The 21,416-nt window shown below is 43.6% G+C and overlaps 3 protein-coding genes across 4 annotated transcripts in view; 2 read left to right on the forward strand and 1 right to left on the reverse strand.

Moving 5' to 3' along the window:
* The first annotated feature begins 3,343 nt into the window (after positions 1-3,343).
* On the forward strand, positions 3,344-15,477 carry tmem214 (transmembrane protein 214). 2 transcript variants are annotated; one of them, XM_012815757.3, is made up of 16 exons: positions 3,344-3,676; positions 6,088-6,281; positions 7,545-7,695; positions 7,784-7,918; positions 8,117-8,199; positions 8,498-8,603; positions 9,056-9,137; positions 9,917-10,018; positions 10,121-10,262; positions 11,522-11,613; positions 11,698-11,746; positions 11,840-11,938; positions 12,041-12,255; positions 12,444-12,612; positions 13,836-13,987; positions 14,349-15,477. In XM_012815757.3, the coding sequence occupies exons 1-16, from the start codon at positions 3,346-3,348 to the stop codon at positions 14,473-14,475; spliced, it is 2,229 nt and encodes a 742-aa protein (XP_012671211.2). In that variant the 5' UTR covers positions 3,344-3,345; the 3' UTR covers positions 14,476-15,477. The 2 variants fall into 2 exon arrangements, with proteins under 2 accessions (XP_012671211.2, XP_031436948.1); XM_031581088.2 differs by lacking the exon at positions 3,344-3,676 and adding an exon at positions 3,714-4,736.
* Positions 15,478-15,863: 386 nt separating this feature from the next.
* saysd1 (SAYSVFN motif domain containing 1) lies at positions 15,864-17,383 on the forward strand. Its single transcript, XM_012815729.3, has 2 exons — positions 15,864-16,340; positions 16,520-17,383. Exons 1-2 carry the CDS (start codon positions 16,125-16,127, stop codon positions 16,841-16,843), a joined length of 540 nt encoding a protein of 179 aa, XP_012671183.1. The 5' UTR covers positions 15,864-16,124; the 3' UTR covers positions 16,844-17,383.
* A 162-nt stretch (positions 17,384-17,545) lies between these two features.
* The window catches only part of LOC105889780 (dynein axonemal heavy chain 8), a 35,524-nt gene continuing 31,653 nt past the window's right edge, over positions 17,546-21,416 (reverse strand). Inside the window, 10 exon segments of the mRNA XM_012815707.2 lie at positions 17,546-17,833; positions 18,017-18,138; positions 18,286-18,475; positions 18,846-18,998; positions 19,808-19,964; positions 20,173-20,333; positions 20,429-20,530; positions 20,616-20,732; positions 20,844-20,999; positions 21,169-21,321. Of these exon segments, the coding sequence (XP_012671161.2) occupies positions 17,546-17,833; positions 18,017-18,138; positions 18,286-18,475; positions 18,846-18,998; positions 19,808-19,964; positions 20,173-20,333; positions 20,429-20,530; positions 20,616-20,732; positions 20,844-20,999; positions 21,169-21,321 (1,599 nt within the window).

Below are 21,416 nucleotides of genomic sequence, written 5' to 3' on the forward strand. Positions count from 1 at the left end.
TAAAATAAAAGCCTGTTCCTGAATTCATCCATAGGCCTATTGAAGGGTAACTTAATAGAAGTTTGAATAGTCATATTTTCTATTCAGTTTTGTTTAAACAATGGTACAGCATTACTCATGATTATCGCTCTAAATATTAACAAGAACTTGTGATTTTGGATTAGAGTTCAACGGTTCAAACAAGGCATTCAATTTTATTTCAACTTGATTTCAATAACATTCTAGTTTGTATCATTAAAGAAAAACTGATGGAAGAGAGGTTTTATATTGATGGTGAGGTGATTCCCTCTATTGTAGAAAAACCTGTGAAGAGTTTAGGAAAATGGTACAATTCCGCATTGAATGAGGTTGCAGAACTTAGAGAATTCATTGCAGTTTGGACTTTTGCCAGGTGTCCTTTGGTGGCCTTTATCTATGTATGAAGTTGCTATTTCAGAGATGGAGAAATCTGAGTCATGAATAACTCAGTTAGGAAATGGCTTGGGGTGCCATGTTGTCCAAGTACAGTAGCTTTGTATGGAAAAGGAATTTTGGAGTGACCAATGAATGAAGAGTTCAAAAGACCAGCCTGGAGATGACTTTGTCACAGTCTAAGGATCCAGCAGTCAAGAACACTGCTCCAGCGGTGAAAACAGAGCAGAAGTAGAATCTACGAGAAGCGGTCCAGCATGCACAAGGCGCATTACAGCATATAATTTGGCAGGTGCAGACAGATAGAGCAGGGTTTGGGCTTGGTGACAGTTGGAAAGCATGGGGTAAGGCTAGACAGAAGCTGCGAGTTGTGTTTGGGTGTTGGCTCATTAAAACATAATGTACGATTTGTATTTATGACAGTGGTGTAAAAGTGAACTACACTCCGCAACTTTAAGGGGAGCTCAAAAGCAAAAAATACCAATTTTCTCATAATGGGGCTTTAACTCTTTGCTGGTTAATGACAGGGACAATGGGATTTTGTTTGTTCAAGAGGAGCAGGAAAGTTGACACCAATCTACAATCACTTCTGTATTAGAAGCACGTAATAAAGGTGAAAAGGAATAGCATTATCCATTGGGGTGAGATGCAAGATGGGTCCCCACAGGTCAATTGTATGTGCTGCTGGAGTTTGAATAGATAGAGAGATTTTAGGCAACAGTTGCTAAGCTATTTAGCGAGAAGGCTACCAATTTTGCTTACTTTTCCATGAGCTTGAACATGCTGAGGAACCTTTAGTTCTTCTGCAAATCAGGTTTACTCTACAAGGTAGGCCAAGGCTCCAAGATTACAAAACATTGGAAAAAGAATCAACTCGTGGATGGTCTGTCAGGTATGGAATGCTATTGGCAAGATCAGAAGCTCTTATATACACACATACACCTCATTTATAGGCTATTGTACAATGCACCAGTAGAGCAAGCAACAGAAATGTCTGGATTGGTATGTTTCAGAGGCTCAGCTTATAATCATCATCATCATCATCATTGTTTATTCAGGGAGAATTGACTGAGCACAGGGCTCTTTTGCAGCAATGCCCTGATTAAGGCTACATAATACATACAACAATAAATAAACAAACCATAACAAAACAAAACAGACAATATAAATAAACAGAACACATTAAACAACTCAGAAATTAGGTATGAAAAAAAGAATGAAATCAGAGAATCATTTAAAACAACAGCATTGAGGCACATCCTTAGCATCTAAAAGGCTCCTAAATTGGTTGACAGACAAATACTTGGTAAGTTTCAACTCAACTTGAACAGTGTTCCATTTATGGGAAGCAAATAACTTAAAAGCTATTTTACCTATATTAGTTTTTGTAAGGGGGATTTCAAGGGAGATGAGGCTCTGTGACCGTGTGTTATGACAGATGGATTTAAATTTTAAAAGTGACATGAGATAATTAGGCAGTTTTCCCACTAAGGCTTTATAAACAAATAAAATACAGTGTTTTTCCCTCCTGTCTGCTAGAGGGGACCAACCAACATTCTTGTATAAGTTACAGTGGTGGGTCCTGAAAGTGTCTCCTGTAACAAAGCGAATAGCACTATGGTAAACAGAGTCCAGGAGTTTTAAGGTAGAGGGTGCAGCATACATGTAAACAATGTCACCATAGTCAAGAACTGACAAAATTGTTGATTGCACTATTTCCATTCGGTTTTCAAAAGTAAAACAAGATCTTATTCTATAAAGAGCGCCCAGTTTAATTTGAACCTTCTTAGCTAGGTCAAGAACATGTGATTTAAATGACAGCCTATCATCTAGCCAGATACCTAGGTATTTATAGCAAGGAACTTGCTCAATATTAGTCCCAGAACGGGTGCATATCCTATGGGTGGGGGGGACATTATTTCTACCATTGGAGAAAATCATGAATTTAGTCTTAGATTCATTCAGCATCAATTTAAGGGACTTTAGGGAATCCTGTACACAATCAAAAGCATGTTGAAAGTTTGAAACTACTTGATCTATAGAGAGCGCTGACGCATACAACATTTTATCATCGGCACAAAAATGGACTTTGCAATGTTCTAGATGGTCACAGATATTATTAATGTAAAGTGAGAACAATACCGGGCCTAAAATAGAGCCCTGAGGGACACCAGAATTAATTACTAGGGCCTCAGGATGTAAGGCCTGCAACATCTATACATTGTGTTCTACCTGTGAAGTCGTTTTTTAACCATCTGAGGGAGACATTATCAAATCCCAGGGAGTCCAGTTTGCCAAAAAGGATCTCATGGTTTACTGTATCAAAAGCTTTCGACAGGTCAATAAATAAAGCGGCACCACATTGTTTCTTGTCTACAGCAGAGGCTATGACATTTACCACAAGGGTTGTTGCAGTAATGGTACTGTGGCCAGCAACCTGATTGAAAGGGGCATAAAATTGAGTTTAAAGATAGAAAAGAGCTAATTTGCTCATTTACAAAGGATTCCATTTTGGCTAGGCATGGGAGCTTAGAGATCGGCCTATAAATGTTCATATAATTTGGGTCTCCACCTTTATGAAGGGGCACCACTAATGCAGATTTCCAGATGCTAGGAATGTAGCCAGAAAAAAGTGATAGATTAAAAATGTGGGTCAAGGGTCTGGCTATAATGGGGGCAGCAAGCTTCAAGAGACGTGGGTCTAACTGGTCTGCACCCACTGAGCTCTTCATACATTTAGAATTACGAAGAGCAGTGAGGACTTCATAATGAGCCTCTGCACAAATTGGCCAACTGGGGGTTACTAGATTAGGACACAAGGCAAACTATATCCATCGCCCTCTCATCATCTATTCAGTAATCGGCGCTATTGCGATAGAGATTGCATGGATTTGCAGTACCTTGAGCGTTCAAAAATACACTTTCAGTTCGGTTATGACGTCATCTGTGCAAGGAAGTAGACGTGGCATAAAGACGTCGGTAGGCTGCCTGTCACCAGCGGTGATCATACATTCTTTACAGACATTGACAACAGTGGAGAGGAAAGGGAAACAGAATAAGCCCATCCCAGAGACTGTAATTTCTGTAAATCGTTATACTGTTGATCCCCAAGCAATGGCTTCGGCAAATAACGGTTCGGTCGGCAAATGGGAAGTGGTGAAGAAAGGTAAGAAACCGAACAGTACGGGAGAGAAGAAACCTGACAAGAAAACTGGAGGAAGAAAAGCACTTAGCGAATCCAACCTACCTAGGATTGATCCATCTGGTAAGTGACATATCTAAAGAACTACCATCTAGCGTTGCTCGGTCTTGTCGTTAAAAAATGCCACATTAGTCACTTTTTTTGCCAGATAAATAGACCTTCCTTTGGGTAGCAGGAATGATGTGACTGCTAGGGAAAGAAAAAGCTAACGTTAGCTGAGCAGAGAACATATGCATGTCCAAAGTCACTAGCAGGAAGGGGAACTAACCGCTAGCTATCAATCCAAATAAATTGGTTCATGCACTTCCACAAAATAATAGGAGCTTTAATTTTAGACATGGTAAACATTGGATCTGCAAATTACTTGGCTGATCTTGGATAAGAGTAACTAATAACGTGAATAATGACAACCGGCTAATTTGACCAATTGAACGTTGCTAGGTAGCGAGCATAGCTAGCTTTCTAATAGCCAATGCCTTAGGATCTAACTCGGCGTGTTTGTTATTTCACATGCCAGTCAGTTACCAATCTGATGGTAACTCGCTAGCATTTGCATCTAACAACTTCAACAGCACTACGTCAGTGGGGACGTCGCGCGTTTGAATAATACGTTTTCTGGCCCATACAGGGTGAAATGCCGGTAGGATTAATGTAGGGCTAAGGTTAGCGTTGGCTAGTTGGCGAGCTAATAGCCTGCTTGACGATATCTACATTAGCCAGCTAGCTAACTAGCTAGTTTGGTTTAACAGTTCAGAATGTTGTGAACAAGTTCGTCCTCTTGGACATGGTGAGCCTTTATGGCGAATGTCTGCGCTCTTCCATTTATCAGTTCAAATCTACGGTCAACTCTTGTCAGTGCGCTAACATTGCCAATGTTAAAAGCTAGTGAGACGTCATCAGTACTATCTAGCAAGCGCAGCGTTGGTTGACAAGCTCCATGTCTAGAATCCATTGAGACTTTTTTTTAAGAGAGAAATGTCAGTCACATATCCATGGAATAGGTTGAGTGTGTTCATCTTTAAAAATATAATAATAAACAGATACCTGGTAGCATTTTACAATGGCTATCAACTTGGCCCTTAAAGTGAAGTTGGATTGTACAGCCCACTCTGTACTCGGCCAGGTAGGTAACTTGCGCGCGGGTTAAATTGGATGTCGTCTTTAGATAAGTATCATGAATGTATTATACCTATGAAGCCACTGGTTAACCCTCAACGTCAGGCCAGCCACTAATTTAGTTGAGAAATGTGTTTGTCATTGTCTACGTTTAGTCATGCAGAATCTATGCCATGCTCCTACATAGGTAGTGTTCAGCACTGCCATGTCAACGTCACAACAATGGAACTTGGCATGAACCATCACTTAAAAGGCGATGCTGGCTATCGTGGCATGTGTTACGTTTGGTGTTATAACATGCGGTGGTTGTTTTTGCTCTTGCCCGAAAACCCTGAGGGTCTCTAGAAGATCATAAGACTAAACACGCTTTTAAAGCAGCGTGCCTTGGTATAAAGACATTCATTCTCCTCGTAGGCGTCCGTTTGTCCCGCATTCTCCGCTGGGGTAAGGAATCCAGCGCTGCCCATTGGAGAGGCCACGGTGTCGGGACAAGGGTCGGATGACCGACTTTCACCGGCCCAACTATCACCACACGTTCTTATCGGTGCAGAGGATAGCGATCAGGTTCGCGAGTGCAGAATGCAGGCATCGCGATGTCATATTGGGTTTAAAGAAGATTTGCACCAATCTCAACAGAGCCTGATTTGATTCGATTTTGTCTGTTAAATATAGCGTCCCCACGAATAACTAGTATGTTTGTAATCTATATGTGTGTGCTTTTTTTGTGGGTGGTAACGAGACCAGCTGTCACCAGTTGGTCAAGGGTTCTCTTGGTTTTTAAGGTATGGAACAGTTCAGTTGAGCCTGTGCAGTGTTTCAAAGTATTGACAAAGGACAGTACACTCTACTTTGAAGTTGTTGGTGTTTTTGTAGGCTTTTGTTTTTAGCAACCGCATGTGAAGCTGATCACATGTAAATTCCAAATCCACCAGTGAACCTGTGGACATGGTTCATTATGAGGGCTGCCTCATAATCTCTGCTGAAAAACCCACTTTCAAAAACCTTCATGGTGCTTGTTTGAATGTTAGCTCTTGTGTGGTGTGATTTGCATGTGGTTGTTTGATCAAGCACGGTAATCTCCCTGACACCACACACAGTGCTATCTATTCAGATATCCAGATAATCAATGTTTTTCAGCTTTTTTTTTTGGAATCATCTCACAGATGCTCACCATTTCCTAAGAAATTGCTAAATGTCAAAGGGGAGTTGCAGGACTAGAGCAGTTACTCTGCTTGCGAAATGCTCAAACTGTCTAGACCTCCTCTCCCTCTTTCTGTCTGTCTGCCTGTCTTTCTCTTTCACAAACGCACAAATGGAGTGTTCTTGGACAGATTCTCAACTGCTTTCTTCCCCTGCAGCGCCTATAAAGATGGCAGAGACCATCTATGAAGGCTTTGAGAAAATGGCGAAGAAACAGAACAAGGAACAGGTGCCACCGGCGCCGGAGCCTCAGCAGAAGAAGCCTAAGGAAAGCAAGCCAGCCAAGAAGTCCCTCATTAACGACTCCCCCAAACCCAACCGCTATCGCAATCTGGAGGAAGCCATAAGAGGCGTGAGTACAAGCCCTACGTACACAGACAGACAGACAGACAGACAGACAGACAGACACACACACACACACACACACACACACACACACACACAGACACACACACACACACACAGACACACACACACACACACACACACACACACACAGACACACACTGATGGAGATAATTTCCAAGCACTGTTAATGATATAAGAATATATGAATCAATTGCCTTGTATTAATATATTCCTTGTATGAATCATGAGCTTATGAAAGCAGGAACATGGCTTTTCTGTGTGCGTGTGTAACTTAGATTATTAGGTGCCACTTAGTCTGCATATGTACAAGAGCATGTTTAGACCAGAGGTGATAAGAAGGGTCGAACTGTGCTTCTTCCGACCTTGTGCAAAACTTCCATCCTTGCCTCGAACGTCAGAAATCCACCACGTGGTTACTCAACTTCTGTCTATATAAACCTTGTGCGATGTGTTTATCATTGCTTCACTTTCAGCCTTGTGCTGGGAGTGAGCCCGATTGCAATTGTTGTTTGTCTAATAAATATACTTATATGCAGCTCCGGAGTCCTGAGGTAACTAGGGTGAATTTGGCACGGTGGCTCAGTTGCTTGCACTGCTTGCACTGCAGCCTCACAGCAAGAAGGTCATGGGTTCGATTCCCGCATGGGGTGCTGTTGGCTCTGGGGGGCAGTTGGCCTTCAGTGCTCAGGTGGGCTATCTCCCGGGCCTTTCTGTGTGGAGTTTGCATGTTCTCCCCGTGTTCACATGGGGTTTCCTCCACTAAAAACCCCAACAGAAAAAACATGCAAATGAACAGAACACTCTTCGTCGGTCCCTGACCAAGACAGACGGTTCATCTCACCTGGTCCCCGGGCGCTTAAAAAAAAAAAAAAAAAAGCTGCCCACTGCTCCTGGGGTCCTGGAGGAAGGACAGTCCGGGATGGGATAAATGCAGAAGCTAAATTCACAAACGACCTCAGGCCTGCGTGTGTGTGTGTGTGTGTGTCCTGTGTCGCCTCCATGTATTCACGTGTGTTGCAGTGTGCGGTGTGTCGCTTGTGCGATTAAAGTCTGACAATTATATAATTATTATTTTCACCTATCACACACACAGACGCACAGACACCAGAAGTGTCTGAAGGAGGCCATGTAAAATTGGTGAACACAAACAAGCACTTCTTAGTAAGGTCATTCAGCACTGGATAAGATCTCTCTCTCTTAATTCTCTTTCTCTCTTTCCCTCTTTCTTTTTCTCTCTCTCACCCAGTTGGATGTGAGGGAGTTGAAGCAGCAGCTGGAGAAGAGTCAGACTCTGTTCCCAGAGAACCCCTCGGTGTGGGTGAAGGACCTGGCCGGGTATCTGAACTCCAAGCTGACCGCCCCAGACAATGACCCCACTCTCAGCACATATGCACACGGTGAGTGGTTCAGTTACAATGGTTGATGGTGTGTGCACGCGTCTGATTTGTAGTCTATTGACACTTGTGTCTCTTCTGTCCCTGGTAGATTACCCATATTGCTTAGCAGGGAAGGAACTGCGTGCCATAATCAAGAATGTGCTGGTCAAAGGCAGCGAGACTTTGCAGGACTTTTTTGACCACTGCCTTTTCACCATGCTGAGGGAGCAGGACAAGCAAACAGGTAAACACACACACACACACACACACACACACACACACACACACACACACACACACACACACACACACACACACACATGCAGGCTTCCTACTGAGTTTGCTTGTGCAGTGTGTGAATCATTTCAGTATATCTGTGTGTCGTTGTGCCCTCTGTGCATGTGTACTTGTGCAACTCCAATAACTGTGTCTCCACTGCCAGGTGAATCTCTCCATGGCTACAGAATTTGCATTCAGGCCATATTGCAGGACAAGCCCAAAATAGCCACCCTCAACCTGGCAGATGTGAGTATCATTGTGTGTGTGTGTTTGTGTGTGTGTTTGTGTGTGTGTGTGTGTGTGTGTGTGTGTGTGTGTGTGTGTGTGTGTGTGTGTGTGTGTGTGTGTGTGTGTGTGTGTGTGTGTGTGTGTGTGTGTGTGTGTGTGTGTGTGTGTGTGTGTCTAGTTGAACCTACTGTAATATTCAGATATCATTCATATTGTGTAAGTGGTGGTGGCAGACATTGGTGCAGTGTGTGACCCTGTGTGTGTGTGTGACCTCTGCGTGTGTGTGTGTGTGTGTGTGTGTGTGACCTCTCCGCAGCACCTGGAGCTGCTGCGCTCGCACCAGAACCGCCCAGTCAAGTGCCTGACCATCATGTGGGCCCTCGGCCAGGCCGGCTTCTATGACCTCAGCCATGGACTCCAAGGTGAGACAGAGACAGAGACAGAGACAGAGACAGAGACAGAGACAGAGACAGAGACAGAGACGGCGTGGGAGCAAATTAAGGACTGTGGGTAAAGGGGTTAGTGGGGAGAGGAGGAGCTTGGGGTTTTAAAAGTCAATAAGCAAGAAAAGGAACTCAAAAAGTGGACTGGAAGGAACAGATGTTTCTGCATATTCCCTTCTCAGGATAGACCAGTAGCAATAGATAAAGGCCATTCTTCCCCTGCCCTCCCTTATGGTCTCTGCTCATTGGTCACTCCTCTTCTAAGCGTTTGACATTGGGAAAGAGTTTGGCCGGAGCTGTGTGTGAAAGTTTACTCCTCTTGCTCAACACACACACACACACACACACACACACACACACACACACACACACACACACACACTGACCCTGAGCTACATTGTGAATCTGTGGGTGTCTCTTGTGTGTTCCAGTTTGGCTGGGCATCATGTTGCCAGTACTGGGGATGAAGTCCTTGTCCTCATACGCCATTGCCTATCTGGAGCGCCTCCTCATGTGAGTGTGTCCCTGTGCGTGCATGTCTCAACAGTCCTTAGAGTTTGAAGGTCGCTGGAAGAAAAGGGTGTGATTCTAATGCTGTTTCCAGGCATTGAGATCTTAGAGGCCAAAGTATTGAGCATTTGGAAAATGACACATCTGACTGTTTCTGTCAATGTACAGTTGTTTTAGTAAACTTCTGTTGTAATTAAAGTGTGGGATAAAACATTGATACAGTGTAGTGTTGTAGTGAGACAGTGGCACCATGAATTACAATATTTATTCATTTATATTGATTTTTTAATTATTTTGGTACGTACATCTACATTGCCTCTGAAGACCTCATTTATCATGCATCACAGCGGAAATTGGAAAGGAAGGAAGGAAGTCAGTCAGCAACAAATTTACAGCACCAAGATGGCTGCACAGACTTCCAGTGTACGAAACATAATATATGGGAGAAATAAATCACAATGCATCATCGAATCGTAATACTTGCCATTTCTTAAATTGCAAGTAATTGCAATATCGTATCATTGCCCAAGTATCGTGATTGTATCGTATCCTCTGTGTCAATCCCCACCCCTAGTAGTAATATAGTAGTGAGAATGTAGTCACAAATTATGGAGATGTTTTGGAACCGTGGTGGTAGAAAATGTGCTGGCACCCTGTTAACAGTGCTATAGATCCTCATTGCCATAGTGTTGCCACAGTCTAGATAAGTTTCACAATAAAAATAGGTCTGTCAACATACATGCAGCACTGACGGTAACAGGTGCATCTGTGTGTATGTCCAGGCTCCATTCCAACCTCACGAAAGGCTTTGGGATCATGGGACCCAAAGAACTGTTCCCCCTGCTGGACTTTGCCTACATGCCCAAAAATGCACTGCCAACCAGGTAACTATTTCTGTCCTTTTCCTTTTTTGTCGCTATAACTGTTTCTGTGGAAGCTTCTGCTGTTCTTAACAGCCATTTTCTAACTCCAAATCGTGTGTGCAGTCTTCAGGAGCAGCTGAAGCGGCTGTACCCACGGCTCAAGGTCCTGGCGTTCGGAGCGAAGCCCGAGTCTACTTTACACACATACTTCCCTTCCTTCCTGTCCAGAGCCACGCCAAACTGCCCTGAACCCATGAAGAGAGAGGTATAGTCTTGGCACTTTGTCTCTCTTTCACTTACTCACATCCAGTCCTATGCTCATATCTTCCATTGACCTGACTGTTTAACATGAATGGCTGTCATTGTTGGTCACCTGGATGTAGAGAAGATGTCTCTACCACAATGAATTATTTGAAAATGGTCAAATATTTATATAACATTCAAATTGACAATGACAACATAAGGTTAAGAGGACCTCTATATTGTGATCATGGGAGAACCATATGAAGTTAAGTTAGTTATACTCATTCACTATGCCTCCAGTAAACAGAAGAAACCCCATCACATTATGGGTACTTTTAAACTATTAGTTCAACGTGGACAGATTGGATGGGGGATGTGATATTTAAGAAATTTGCGCGAATCCCAGGTATGCCTACTTGTGTTGACATTTAACATTAGGCGTTCTAATTGCGTCATTGGTATGCTGTAGCCTAGTGTTAACGCAGCCGTTGGACAGGAGTTATTTAGTAGGTAACGAATATGTTTTGCGGTCTGTTAAAAAAAGAAAAAAAGAAAAGTTAATTACAATTGTACCTCACTAAAAATAGAATAGTCTTCCAAGATCGTTGGTATACAGTGACACAGCCAGCAGCTACACCAGCATGCAGTCTTGAAGCTGCTAATCCGTTAGCTAGCTATCGATAGCTAGCATATGATAACAGTTATTTTAGCATTGTAAATGATATCGAACGTAATGTTACAGTCTGCTATAACCTGTTTTACTGTCTATGGCTGCGTTATAAGAGTGTCGTTAATGATGTGCTTAACTTTTGAGCGCGCTTTATTTATCTGAAATACCACAAATTCAGATGATAAATGGAATCGGCATACATAAGTCCTCTGTAATGGTCTTAATGTAAGGTGACCAGATTTCTGAGACAAAATCCGGGGACATTTTCAGTTCAGACACGTAAACACCTCCAAAACAATAATGTTTGTATCTTTGTAAACGAAAAACGTGGACTGTCCCCGGAAACCGGGGACGTCTGGTCACCCTATCTTAATGAGTATGATGTGAAATGAATGCCCACTATGAAATTAACATGGCTTCTAACGTTTTTGCTTATGTGGTTATCACATTGGTAAGGGTAAAGATTTATTTAGTCAACACATAAACAATTTCTGAGTAGTAATGGAAGAAAAAGACAGGAAATGTGCTTAGTGTGTTTAATATTGAAAACTTGGTAATGGAAGCATAATCTTTTAGTGGTTATGGTATAATGTACCTCTTGTGCTTGACAGCTGCTGAACAGTCTTACAGAGTGCTTGTCTGTGGATGCGCACAGTTTGGGAGTTTGGAGGCAACTGTACACCAAATATCTTTGTCAGTCGAGGTGAGTCTCAGTGTCATACAATCTTACCGCCCCATCGCTCATTTTTAAGTATTTTGACCATAAACTGTCTGGCCTTGTTTTCAGCTTGCTGTTGAGTCATTTGCTGAAGTGCTGGAACACATTGCCGCTAAAGGTACCCAAATTACTCAGAGTATCGTCACAGTACACTGTACACATGATGATGGTTTGTTAATTCTAAAAACCTATATGTTTTGGGTGTTTTTAGTTACGGAAAAGCCTTCAGGAAACCATTCAGTCCTTTAGAGTGACTAACGAACAGCTCGGTGACGGTGAGGATGTCCAGGAATGCAATATGATGTGCAATGTAAGACACACACACACAATCCCACACACTTGCCAAATCCTGGACAATGTGAGATGATGGACTGCTAACTCTTTCCTTCCTGGTTCCTGTTACCCCCTCCAGAGGATACAGATGAAGATGCGGGGACAGGGGTTCCCCTGGTCACGGCTGCTTATGGCAATGTTAGTATTTGCCGTCGGGTTCATCGCACATGATGTCCGATCGCATGGGTCGTTCTCCGCCTCCACCACAGCCCACTACCTGGAGAGTTCAGGCATCACAGATGCATCCCTTCAGGCCTGGGGCAAAGTCACAACTTACAGCCAGCAGGGCTTCAGGTCAGAACACACACACACACACACACACACACACACACAGAAAGACAGACAACACTCAGGTCTAAATACAAGAATGTCAGTGTAAACCAACATCCAAATAAAAAAAATGAATGCAACTCATTAGAATACTTGCAACTTTTCCAATTACTTCAGTGAAACCTCTTTGATTGCTGTTTGTCTGATTCTAGTTGGCTGGAGGAAAACACACCATATTATTACTCCCTGGCTGTGGAGAAAGTGGGGCCAGTGGTCGAGGACGGTTGGGAAAAGACAAAGATGGCAACAGCCTTCATCGCCACACACACCTCCGAGCTTGTGGAATGGATTAAAGAAAATACTCCCTTGTTTATTGAATGGGTGAGTGCATGTACACATATATCATATCATATCTTATCATATATCCCCCCCCTTCCTATCTCCTCCCGGCGGACCTCAAGCAGATGGGTCCCCCCTTATGTGCCGTGGTTCTGCTTCAGGTTCCTTCCTGGAGTTTTTCCTTGCCCCTGTTGCCATTGTGCTTGCTCTAAGGGGGTCCAGGCACTGGGCTCTGTAAAGCGCCTTGAGAATTGTATTGTTTTGGCGCTATATAAATACAAATTTGATTTAATTGAATATCAGCACGAGTAGGCTAGGCTGAAATATACCTGTCAGATCAGTTGAGTTTTCTGTGGCAAGGTTTTAGACTGCATCTACCCATCAAAACTGACCCAGTAATGTGGTACAGTTACTCAAACTGTACAGTGCAGCTTCTGTTTAATGTAGGTTGGCCATCTTGGGATAACTCTCCTCATATATATTAAAGTTAGTAATCTGTGATTTAAGGTCTGTATGAGAAATTGTTTAAATGTAATTCAAATTACAAGGTTATTGTTAAACCTATGGAAGATGTTTTACCTCCTTAGAGTAATTTTATTAATGGAAAGGCACTTATTAGTTTTCAGATATTCATTTACTTTTCTCCTAATGTAAAGGAGGATGGATGAATGAATGATAGATATTTAGTTTGCATTGTAAACGGCTGGGCCGTGCAGTTGTACAGCCATGTGCCAGATTCTTGCTTCTCCTTTAGCTGCATTACAACAGAATACATGTTTGTCGGCACACTGAAGCCCTAGTCTGATAGATGTAGACCACTTGGTGGAGTGTTTTACTGACTCCTTGCATAGGCTCAATGGATGTATCCTTTAGTGGTTTATGCTCTCTATAAGGACAGGGTCTATAAGGATTAACAAACAAGAACAAACATGGAGGCTTCCCTGCCTGCCTGCTGTGATAAAACTAGAGACTCCTAACTATCTTGAACCTTAGGCAAAAGCAAAGTCTCTATATTGGCAGCTTGGACCATGCCATTTGCATCACAGAAATGTAATTTCCTACTCTGTAGAGACGACAGGATGGTCTCTGACTTGTGCGATGCCACCTGGATTGGTTGGAGGACTTTAATGAAAAACAGGCATACACATAATACAACAATGGGATGTAAATTTAATGTTAATGTGCTGTGTTAAACCTTTATGGCCCGTGGTAATTTAGCTGTATCTTAACATGCATATATATATTTGATGTGTTTGTGTGGTCAGCTGAACACCAACACACCGGAGAGTGTGCTTCAGTTCCTGGAGTATATGAAGGAGCTGCTGCTGTTCCTGCATGAGAACTACATTCTCCCAGCGATGGACTACATCTTACAGGGCCTCCAGCACGCCTGGCAGGCTTTCCAGGACTCCTGCAAGTTAGTATCCGAAACAAAAACATCTTCACAGTACAACTTGTCTCTCCAAAGCAGACAACTATAACAAGAGCTGCTTACTGATATCAGTACTAGTTACTAATGAGGCATTGGAGTAGCCCTGTTCTTTGCATTTTTTTAAAGATTAACTATGAGAAGTGCATGTGATCAATTCTGTCTGGCCCTTTGGAAGTATTAACAGATTTATTTGATAATCTCCTTTTCCGTATTACACAAAATAAGTCCTGTGAATGCCAATGCCCACTGGATGGTTTATTCTATATTCCATTCATAAGTGGGATGGATGAATGAATGATTTGTATGATGCTTTTTTACTGATCATGTGCTTTTTGCTGTTTTGCAGTGGGGAGGTATCGCTCTTATGCATCCAGAATCACATGGTGTCTTTCACCAACTCCACCTGGATTTACCTGCAGGACACGACAGCCTCCATCAGAGACTGGGCTCAGGAGTTACTGTCCCGAGCGTGATACCCAAAAACACATACTCAGTCGCAATTTACGTAAAAATTACACACAGATATATATATATATACACACACACACAAACACACCCTCCCCCTTACAGAGACTACCTTTGCTTCTGTTGGCCTCTCCAATCAGGGTGCACAGAAACACACACACACACCTTTTAGACACAAAGCTTATGGAAGAGGAAGCAGAGTCCCCTCCTCCACCTTATTTCCTGGATTCTTTCACCTTCTTTTGATTCTTTTTCCTTTTCAACAAAATTGCATGATTTTTTATCAGATTGTTTTTCTACTGGTGGGAGAAATGTCCCTTTTTTTGTCTTTTTATAAGCGTTCTTCAGGTGTGCAAAACAGTATTTATTTCCAGCGAGAGTTTGCCAAAAGGCAGCAGACAGCCCTGGACAAGCCGAGCTCTTAGAGCAGAGGACTCATGAAGACCCACAGCGATCACACAAAAAAAACGTGAATAAAGATGTACGATTTAAATCTAGACGAGTTCAGTGAAACACTTTGATTCTGCCATATTTGACTACTCATAGGTAGTTGGTGACTGTGTGGATGTTTTGTCTGTAGGTTTGTGTGTTTGTGTGTATGTCTGCAGCATTAGAGAGTTGAACCAACTGCTTTGCTCTCTCTGAAAGCTGCTGCCTCCGAATTAACTTGTGTTTGTGTGAAGCCTGCTGATGGCGTGACTGAACACTGGACTTCAGTGGACTGCTGCTGCTGCTCCCTGTTGCAGATTTTACTTGAAGGTCGATTCCTTTCAGTAAATGGATGAATGAATGAGCGATTACTGCGCCCACTCCCATACACTTATATAGGACCCCCCCCCCCCCTTTCTAAATGTCCCGTATTAGCTTTTCATCTCCTTGAGGGATGATGTCTAAATCCTTGGATGGCCTAAAGAATGAAGAAATGCTGTGAATGCAGGGAAGGAAAATTGTATGACAATGAATGCATTTGTTACTCTTAAAGTGATCTATGAATAAAGATTTAAGCCTGGCTTGCTGTGTGTGTGTGTGTGACAGTAAATCGTAACAGCTCATGCCTTCCTAGGTACTCGCCCCCAAGTCACTAATGTGTAAAGCCTAGAACTTCAAGATTTTTTGCGATCAAAATTACAGGAACGGGCTTTTATTTTGAAATGCCATCTCAGACACAACATTATGCCTTAAGTTTATTATGTTCAACGGAAGGCAGAATCACATAATGTGTAAGTATTTCATTTAACTGAGATAACAAGTAGACATCCATCTAAGAACGTCGAGCGAATATAACTTAATACCCAGCTAACTTAACCGCGGTCGTCAACCCTTCACACACCTGACACTAAACGAGTGGGACATTACGCAGTCGCAGTAGTTGAGACCGACAGACTGCACAACCTCATGCCACTTTAACACCAAGGCTTATTTTTTGCAATTGTATGCGCCATCTGTGCGGTGAATAAGAAAACATGCAGAGTCGCGCTAAAGTGCACCGCCCTGGTGAACAGGTTTGAAAATGCGTTCATGCAACACCGGAAACCACGTTTGTTTTCCCCAATGTAAATAAGACCGTGTGAAAACAAGCCCTAGCGGAACTCCAGATAGAGAAACTGTTTCAGGGTAAGACCAGCTTCCTGTCGTTAATAGCTTGTCATGCTACCATATGGAGAAAATGGAGCAGCGACTAGCAGAGTTCCGTGCCCGTAAAAAAGCTGAAGCTACAAACAACAGATACAAACAAAACGAACAAACGCCAACTGTGTCATCGGAGAAACAAGCCGTATCCGAGTCGACCACAAACGAAAAGACTGAGGAGAAGCAGTTGCCCCCAACGGTGAACACATCCAGTGTCCCTGCCACGACAGCAGGGCATTCTCGTGTAAGTCCAGAAGACAACTTCCTTTGGTGATTAGTGCTTCCCATGTTATTGATGAATCACGGAGTCACCGTCCCATTATGATTATGCAGTTCAAACATGTTCAGTGTCAATTTGCTTTCAAACCACTTTCACTAACACATACAACATTTCCCGGTTAACGCAATCTATCTGTTCTGCAGCTGGACCTCGACTGGTGGATGGAAAGCGCTCTCGGACGGTGGTTAGGTGTTGAACGTTTAGCTATTACCAACCTCACTGTCCTCAAGGTGCTGTTATGGTTGGTACTCCTTGGACTTTTCTCAGAACTTGACTTCGGACTGCCCTTTTTCCTGATTTCTCTTTTCTACTGGCTTTACGAGGGTTTGCGAGCCCCCACGGAGCGCAGACAGGGAGAACTCAGCGCCTACTCGGTGTTTAACCCGGACTGTCAGCCCCTCCTTGGTGCTCTGACTGCAGAGCAGTTGGAAGGTGAGATGGGCTACAGACCATTGGCCAACAGATGAAGTTACAGCCCATGCACAGAGAAGAGACTGCTTTCTGCAGCTTTAACTTGACAGGGCAAAACAGAAATGGGCTCCGCACACTAATAAGCATTTTTGTATCTCAAGTCTCTTTGGATAATGTTTGGATAGGCAATTGCAAACAACCTTTCCTTAAAGTTGTCTGTATCGCACTTTAAAAAAAAAAATTATAATAATTGGAGATCTGGTCCAATATGGATCAAGTATTTTTGGTATGAAATGCTGTATTTTGTTTTGTATAAAATGCTGTAATCACACTCTTGAGGCAAATGCAGCTGTATGCCTTCTGCAGCTGTGGCTGATTTAGTGGCCCTAATGTAAGGCTAACTCAGTTGGAATATGCCAGTGTTCTGCTTGATCTAATATTGCCTCTACTTACCTTAAAGTGTAGGGCTAGTGTGCAATTCTACATTTCTTTTTAATATTGGGTCAGCAAATGAAGGGCTGTCTGTTGTGATACGACCTCTTCGATATATGTGCATTTGTGACACAACTGCTACTAATTAAAATCCGGCTGTCAAACTGCTGTGTGCATCCTGTGTAACGGGGAAGAGTAACAGTAAACCCAATGAAACATTAATTAAGAAGAGAGAACCGCATCTCCCCTTTATTCCAAAGGATTTTAATAACATAACATGGCGCGTGTCAGGACTCCAAGTAGAGCCCTGTGCTGTGGCTGTGTGTTTATTTGATGTCACAGAGCAGAGCCACTCCTCGGAGCATCCAGTGCTCTGGTATCTGAGTGGTGCGCATGACGATGCCGGTGATGTAGGTGAGGTCGGTGCGGCGGGGCTTCTTGTAGATGGGGCAGATGTAGAGCTTGGGATCCTTGGGGGCGGTGGAGTTGATGGCAAACATGTGCACCACAGGCAGGGCCGTGAAGAGCACTTTGGGGGTGGCCTCGATCAGACGGCAGTTTCTGCGGTCCCAACCGGCACCATCAAGGAACAGGCCATACACGTAGACACCCTCCTGTGGTGAAGAGACCAAGAGGGAATTGGAGCATTGAGTACGTGCCACACAAGACACCACCACTTTTTTGGTAAGGGGTGAGATGGTAAGCTCTAGAGGGAGAATGTGTATAGGACATCTAGGAGATGATCTAAATAGATTGGCTGATGTGTGTTGGTGTGGGTAAGGGCTGTGGGTACGTACGGGAGGTGCAGAGGTGATCTCTTCCTTGATCTGCTTCAGCACCTCATTATGCAGAGTGACTGTGTCCAACGCCCAGCCTTTGTGAGCACGGGTCACTTCCTGTCTCATGGCAGTCAGGAAACCTGTGGAGACAGACAGCAGTTAGTACCCACTGGGGAAGAGGACAAAACATGTGAGGCCTCTAATACACTCAGCATTTATGACATGAGGATGAGCTGTTTTGTGAAACCCAGCTTAAAATGCCATTATCATTGTGTTTAATGGCGTACCCTGGGGATTGAAGAAACCGGTCATCCAGAAGGTCTTGGGTCGACCCTCAAACACCCAGCTTTGGAACTGGATGTTCTTCTCTATCAGCTCAGTGAACCAGAAGCCTAGTGTGGATGATTCCCAGGACAGCTTCTTCCACAGGTTGGGCACACGGGCGTCGTACATGTTGTCCAGAGCATCTCTCAGGTTCTACGAGACAAACAGGAACAGCAGCAGATCACAACACAACAGATCTAACTACAGCCCTGATATCCTTCCCCAGTTAGGACCAAAAGATGCACACAAACATGCAGAAGGGTTATGAAGATGGGCTCAGTTGACACTCCCAAGGCTGTGAATATGACAATAGGAGAGATGGAGCAGTCCCTTTTAATTTTTAAGGTTCAACAACTTTGATCTCCTTTTGCCGTGTCAAAACACCTGCAATGGCCTTGATTTTATAGGACTCCCCCAATCTCTTCAGCATCAGGAAAGGCTGTTTAACACTCCTGAAGTTAAGCATGAATATGGCGTTGTCTGCTGTTGTAGTGCGAGTGGTTGCCATTTTAGGAGCTCTGACCTCACTCATGATGATGGTTCCATCGATGGCCAGTTTGAGGTCACTTAGACTGGTTCGCACCACGGCGATGATCCTGTTCATGCGGTCCACCTCTTGTTTTAGGAAGATGTTCATGGAGCTCAGCGCGCCCATCTTCAATAGCCGTGCTTTCACCTGCACAGAAACAGAGTTTCATTATTGGGTTTCACATGAAATCCACTTAAAGCAGCATTATAAAGTTCTGGTCTAAAACTAGCAAAGTAACTACCTAAAAAGCATGCAAGAACCTTGCCCAGCCCAGTTGGCACTGATAAAAGCTTGCTAACATGGTAATTGGCCTCCTTTGGCGATAATGTCTTGCTGTGAAGGCTTTTCTTTCATTTTTGCATAGCCTAGACAGCTAGCGGGAATGATGATTGAAGATCATACCAAAAGTAGTTTCTTATAACACACCTCAAAAATTGTTACATAGTGTTGCTTTAAGACAGACTACTTCCTCTCAGTCCCAGGTAAGCAGGTATGCAACGGGGATAATCTAATCAGCTATGATCTGCTGAAGCGTGAAATAAATACATTTAACTTATTTTATCAGTGGGTCTCCAATAGTTTTATTTCCAGGGAGCAAACATACTAATACTACTATTGCAACTGTCCTGTACGTCACTTAAATAAAAACAACCGCTAAGTGAATAAATAGTGTAAATGGATTTTGTTTTCTCTTGACCGTGAGCCAGTGTTTTAAAACTTGCATGCACATGTGCAGTTAACACGCACAAGTACGTGTGGACAGTCTGCGCGGAATATGCTGGTGAAGAAATTTGCATAGTGCGCACCGTGTGTGGACCTAAACGTAGCCACATATACGGGAGTATACTTTGGACTTTGCCAGCAGCTTTAACATCCAAACGTACAGCCTGTGAGGGCTACAAACAGCTAGTCTGGCATATTGCACATCATTACAATACACATATGGCTGTGCCCACCTCATGAGGCACATAGTTGGGAGGCAGCTTCTCCAGCATGTCCGATGCCAGCCGGTAGACAATGGACTCTCTGGTCTCACCAGCACCTCCACCGCTCTCCTTGGGCTGGATGTTGGTGATGGTGTACAGCACTTCTGCAGATGTGTTAGTCTGGTAGCTGGAAATCATCACAGTTATGAGGTGTCATAACATTACAGAGAATTTGACTTTGTATTTGGTGTGAGTTGTGTGATGTATTTCAGGGGACCAATTATTCTTCACATGTTCACTGCAAAAATGACATAATCCCTAAAAAGAGTAGTTAGGGTTATGCTTAATGATGGCTAATGTTGTTTCTGTAAGGTCCGCTGAGAGGAGGGCCTTACGTGATGTCAGCGTTTGGGTGCAGACCAAAGACCTGGGGTGTGTCCGCGGATGGCAGGGTCTGGATGTACTCCATGTACTGTTCCAGTGTCTTACACACCGGGATCTTATAACCCGTGTAGTAGCAGAAGGATGGTTCAAACATCTTATCGTGGAACCACACCTGTCAAAGCAAACGGAGCGTTAAGACAGCTATGGGTCATGTTATACATACATAACCAAAGTTTATTTGTAAAAAAAAAAAAAACAGCACAGTACCCTTGTAAAGCAGTTGAGGAGCCTTTTGTCATAGTCGTCGGTGACTCTGCCTCCATACTGCACTTCTCCCAGCATGTAGCGGACAGTTACCCATGATACGCCCTGCAGAGTGAGGGCATAGGTCAGATAGTGTTGTTGGAGCCCCTCCAGTCTCACTACAACAGAGAGGAATATGCTTCAAACTCACCTTCTTGGGGGTGCATTCATCCAGGTGGTTCTGCACAAACTGGACACTGGCTGTGAAGTCAGCCGAGTTAAACTCGTAAGGAATGTTCCAGCCCAGAGGCCCAAACTTACGCCGCTCCTATATGTTAGTCAGGGAACATGAGGCAATTCAGTATCTAACTAATCTAAGTACGCCAAACTTACATAAAGTATAATATATGGATATACTGTGTGGGGCAGAGTGCCTCACCTGGACTACAGTGTGCATGAAGGCCACACCATACAGCAGGGGCTTCCACATGGGCAGGTTGCTGACATCCAGCTGGTCTTGAGTGATGCCTGCAAATGTGCGCTTCAGGCCAGCACGGACACCCTGCGGTGGGTCGTTGGTGAACTTGATGGAGGACTGAGAGACAGTGAGATGTCAGAGGACCATACATGGATAGGAGACCATATACAGGAGCTAAAATATACCAAAATACAGTCCAGCAAAACTACCCATGTATGTATCTTCGAAGTGCTGAAAACATCAATAGAAAAAAAAGAAATCATTTCAAATCCATTTGTAGTAGTACCTGCAGCAGAGTGATGGAGAAGCGATCGTGGGGCTCAGTAGTGATCCATATGCGGAATGTGGCGTGCATGGTCTCTACTGTGGTCACTGTCTCCAGCAACTCTTCCATAAACTCAAGCCCCAGATGGCAATTCTGCAGCAACACCCAACCTCCCTGCTCACACACACACACACACACACACACACACACACACACACACACACACACACACACACACACACACACACACACACACAAATGTTAATCGT

This window comes from Clupea harengus, chromosome 15 (assembly GCF_900700415.2).
Source record: "Clupea harengus chromosome 15, Ch_v2.0.2, whole genome shotgun sequence".
Lineage (NCBI taxonomy): Eukaryota > Metazoa > Chordata > Actinopteri > Clupeiformes > Clupeidae > Clupea > Clupea harengus.

Excerpts from the sequence above, each read along its gene's own strand:
- saysd1 (XM_012815729.3), top strand. The coding sequence starts at position 16,125 with ATGGAGAAAATGGAGCAGCGACTAGCAGAGTTCCGTGCCCGTAAAAAA. Across the intron at positions 16,341-16,519 it reads CGACAGCAGGGCATTCTCGT|CTGGACCTCGACTGGTGGAT; the intron begins GTAAGTCCAGAA and ends TCTGTTCTGCAG.
- tmem214 (XM_012815757.3), top strand. The coding sequence starts at position 3,346 with ATGACGTCATCTGTGCAAGGAAGTAGACGTGGCATAAAGACGTCGGTA. Across the intron at positions 7,696-7,783 it reads TCTCAGCACATATGCACACG|ATTACCCATATTGCTTAGCA; the intron begins GTGAGTGGTTCA and ends TGTCCCTGGTAG. Across the intron at positions 9,138-9,916 it reads TATCTGGAGCGCCTCCTCAT|GCTCCATTCCAACCTCACGA; the intron begins GTGAGTGTGTCC and ends GTGTATGTCCAG.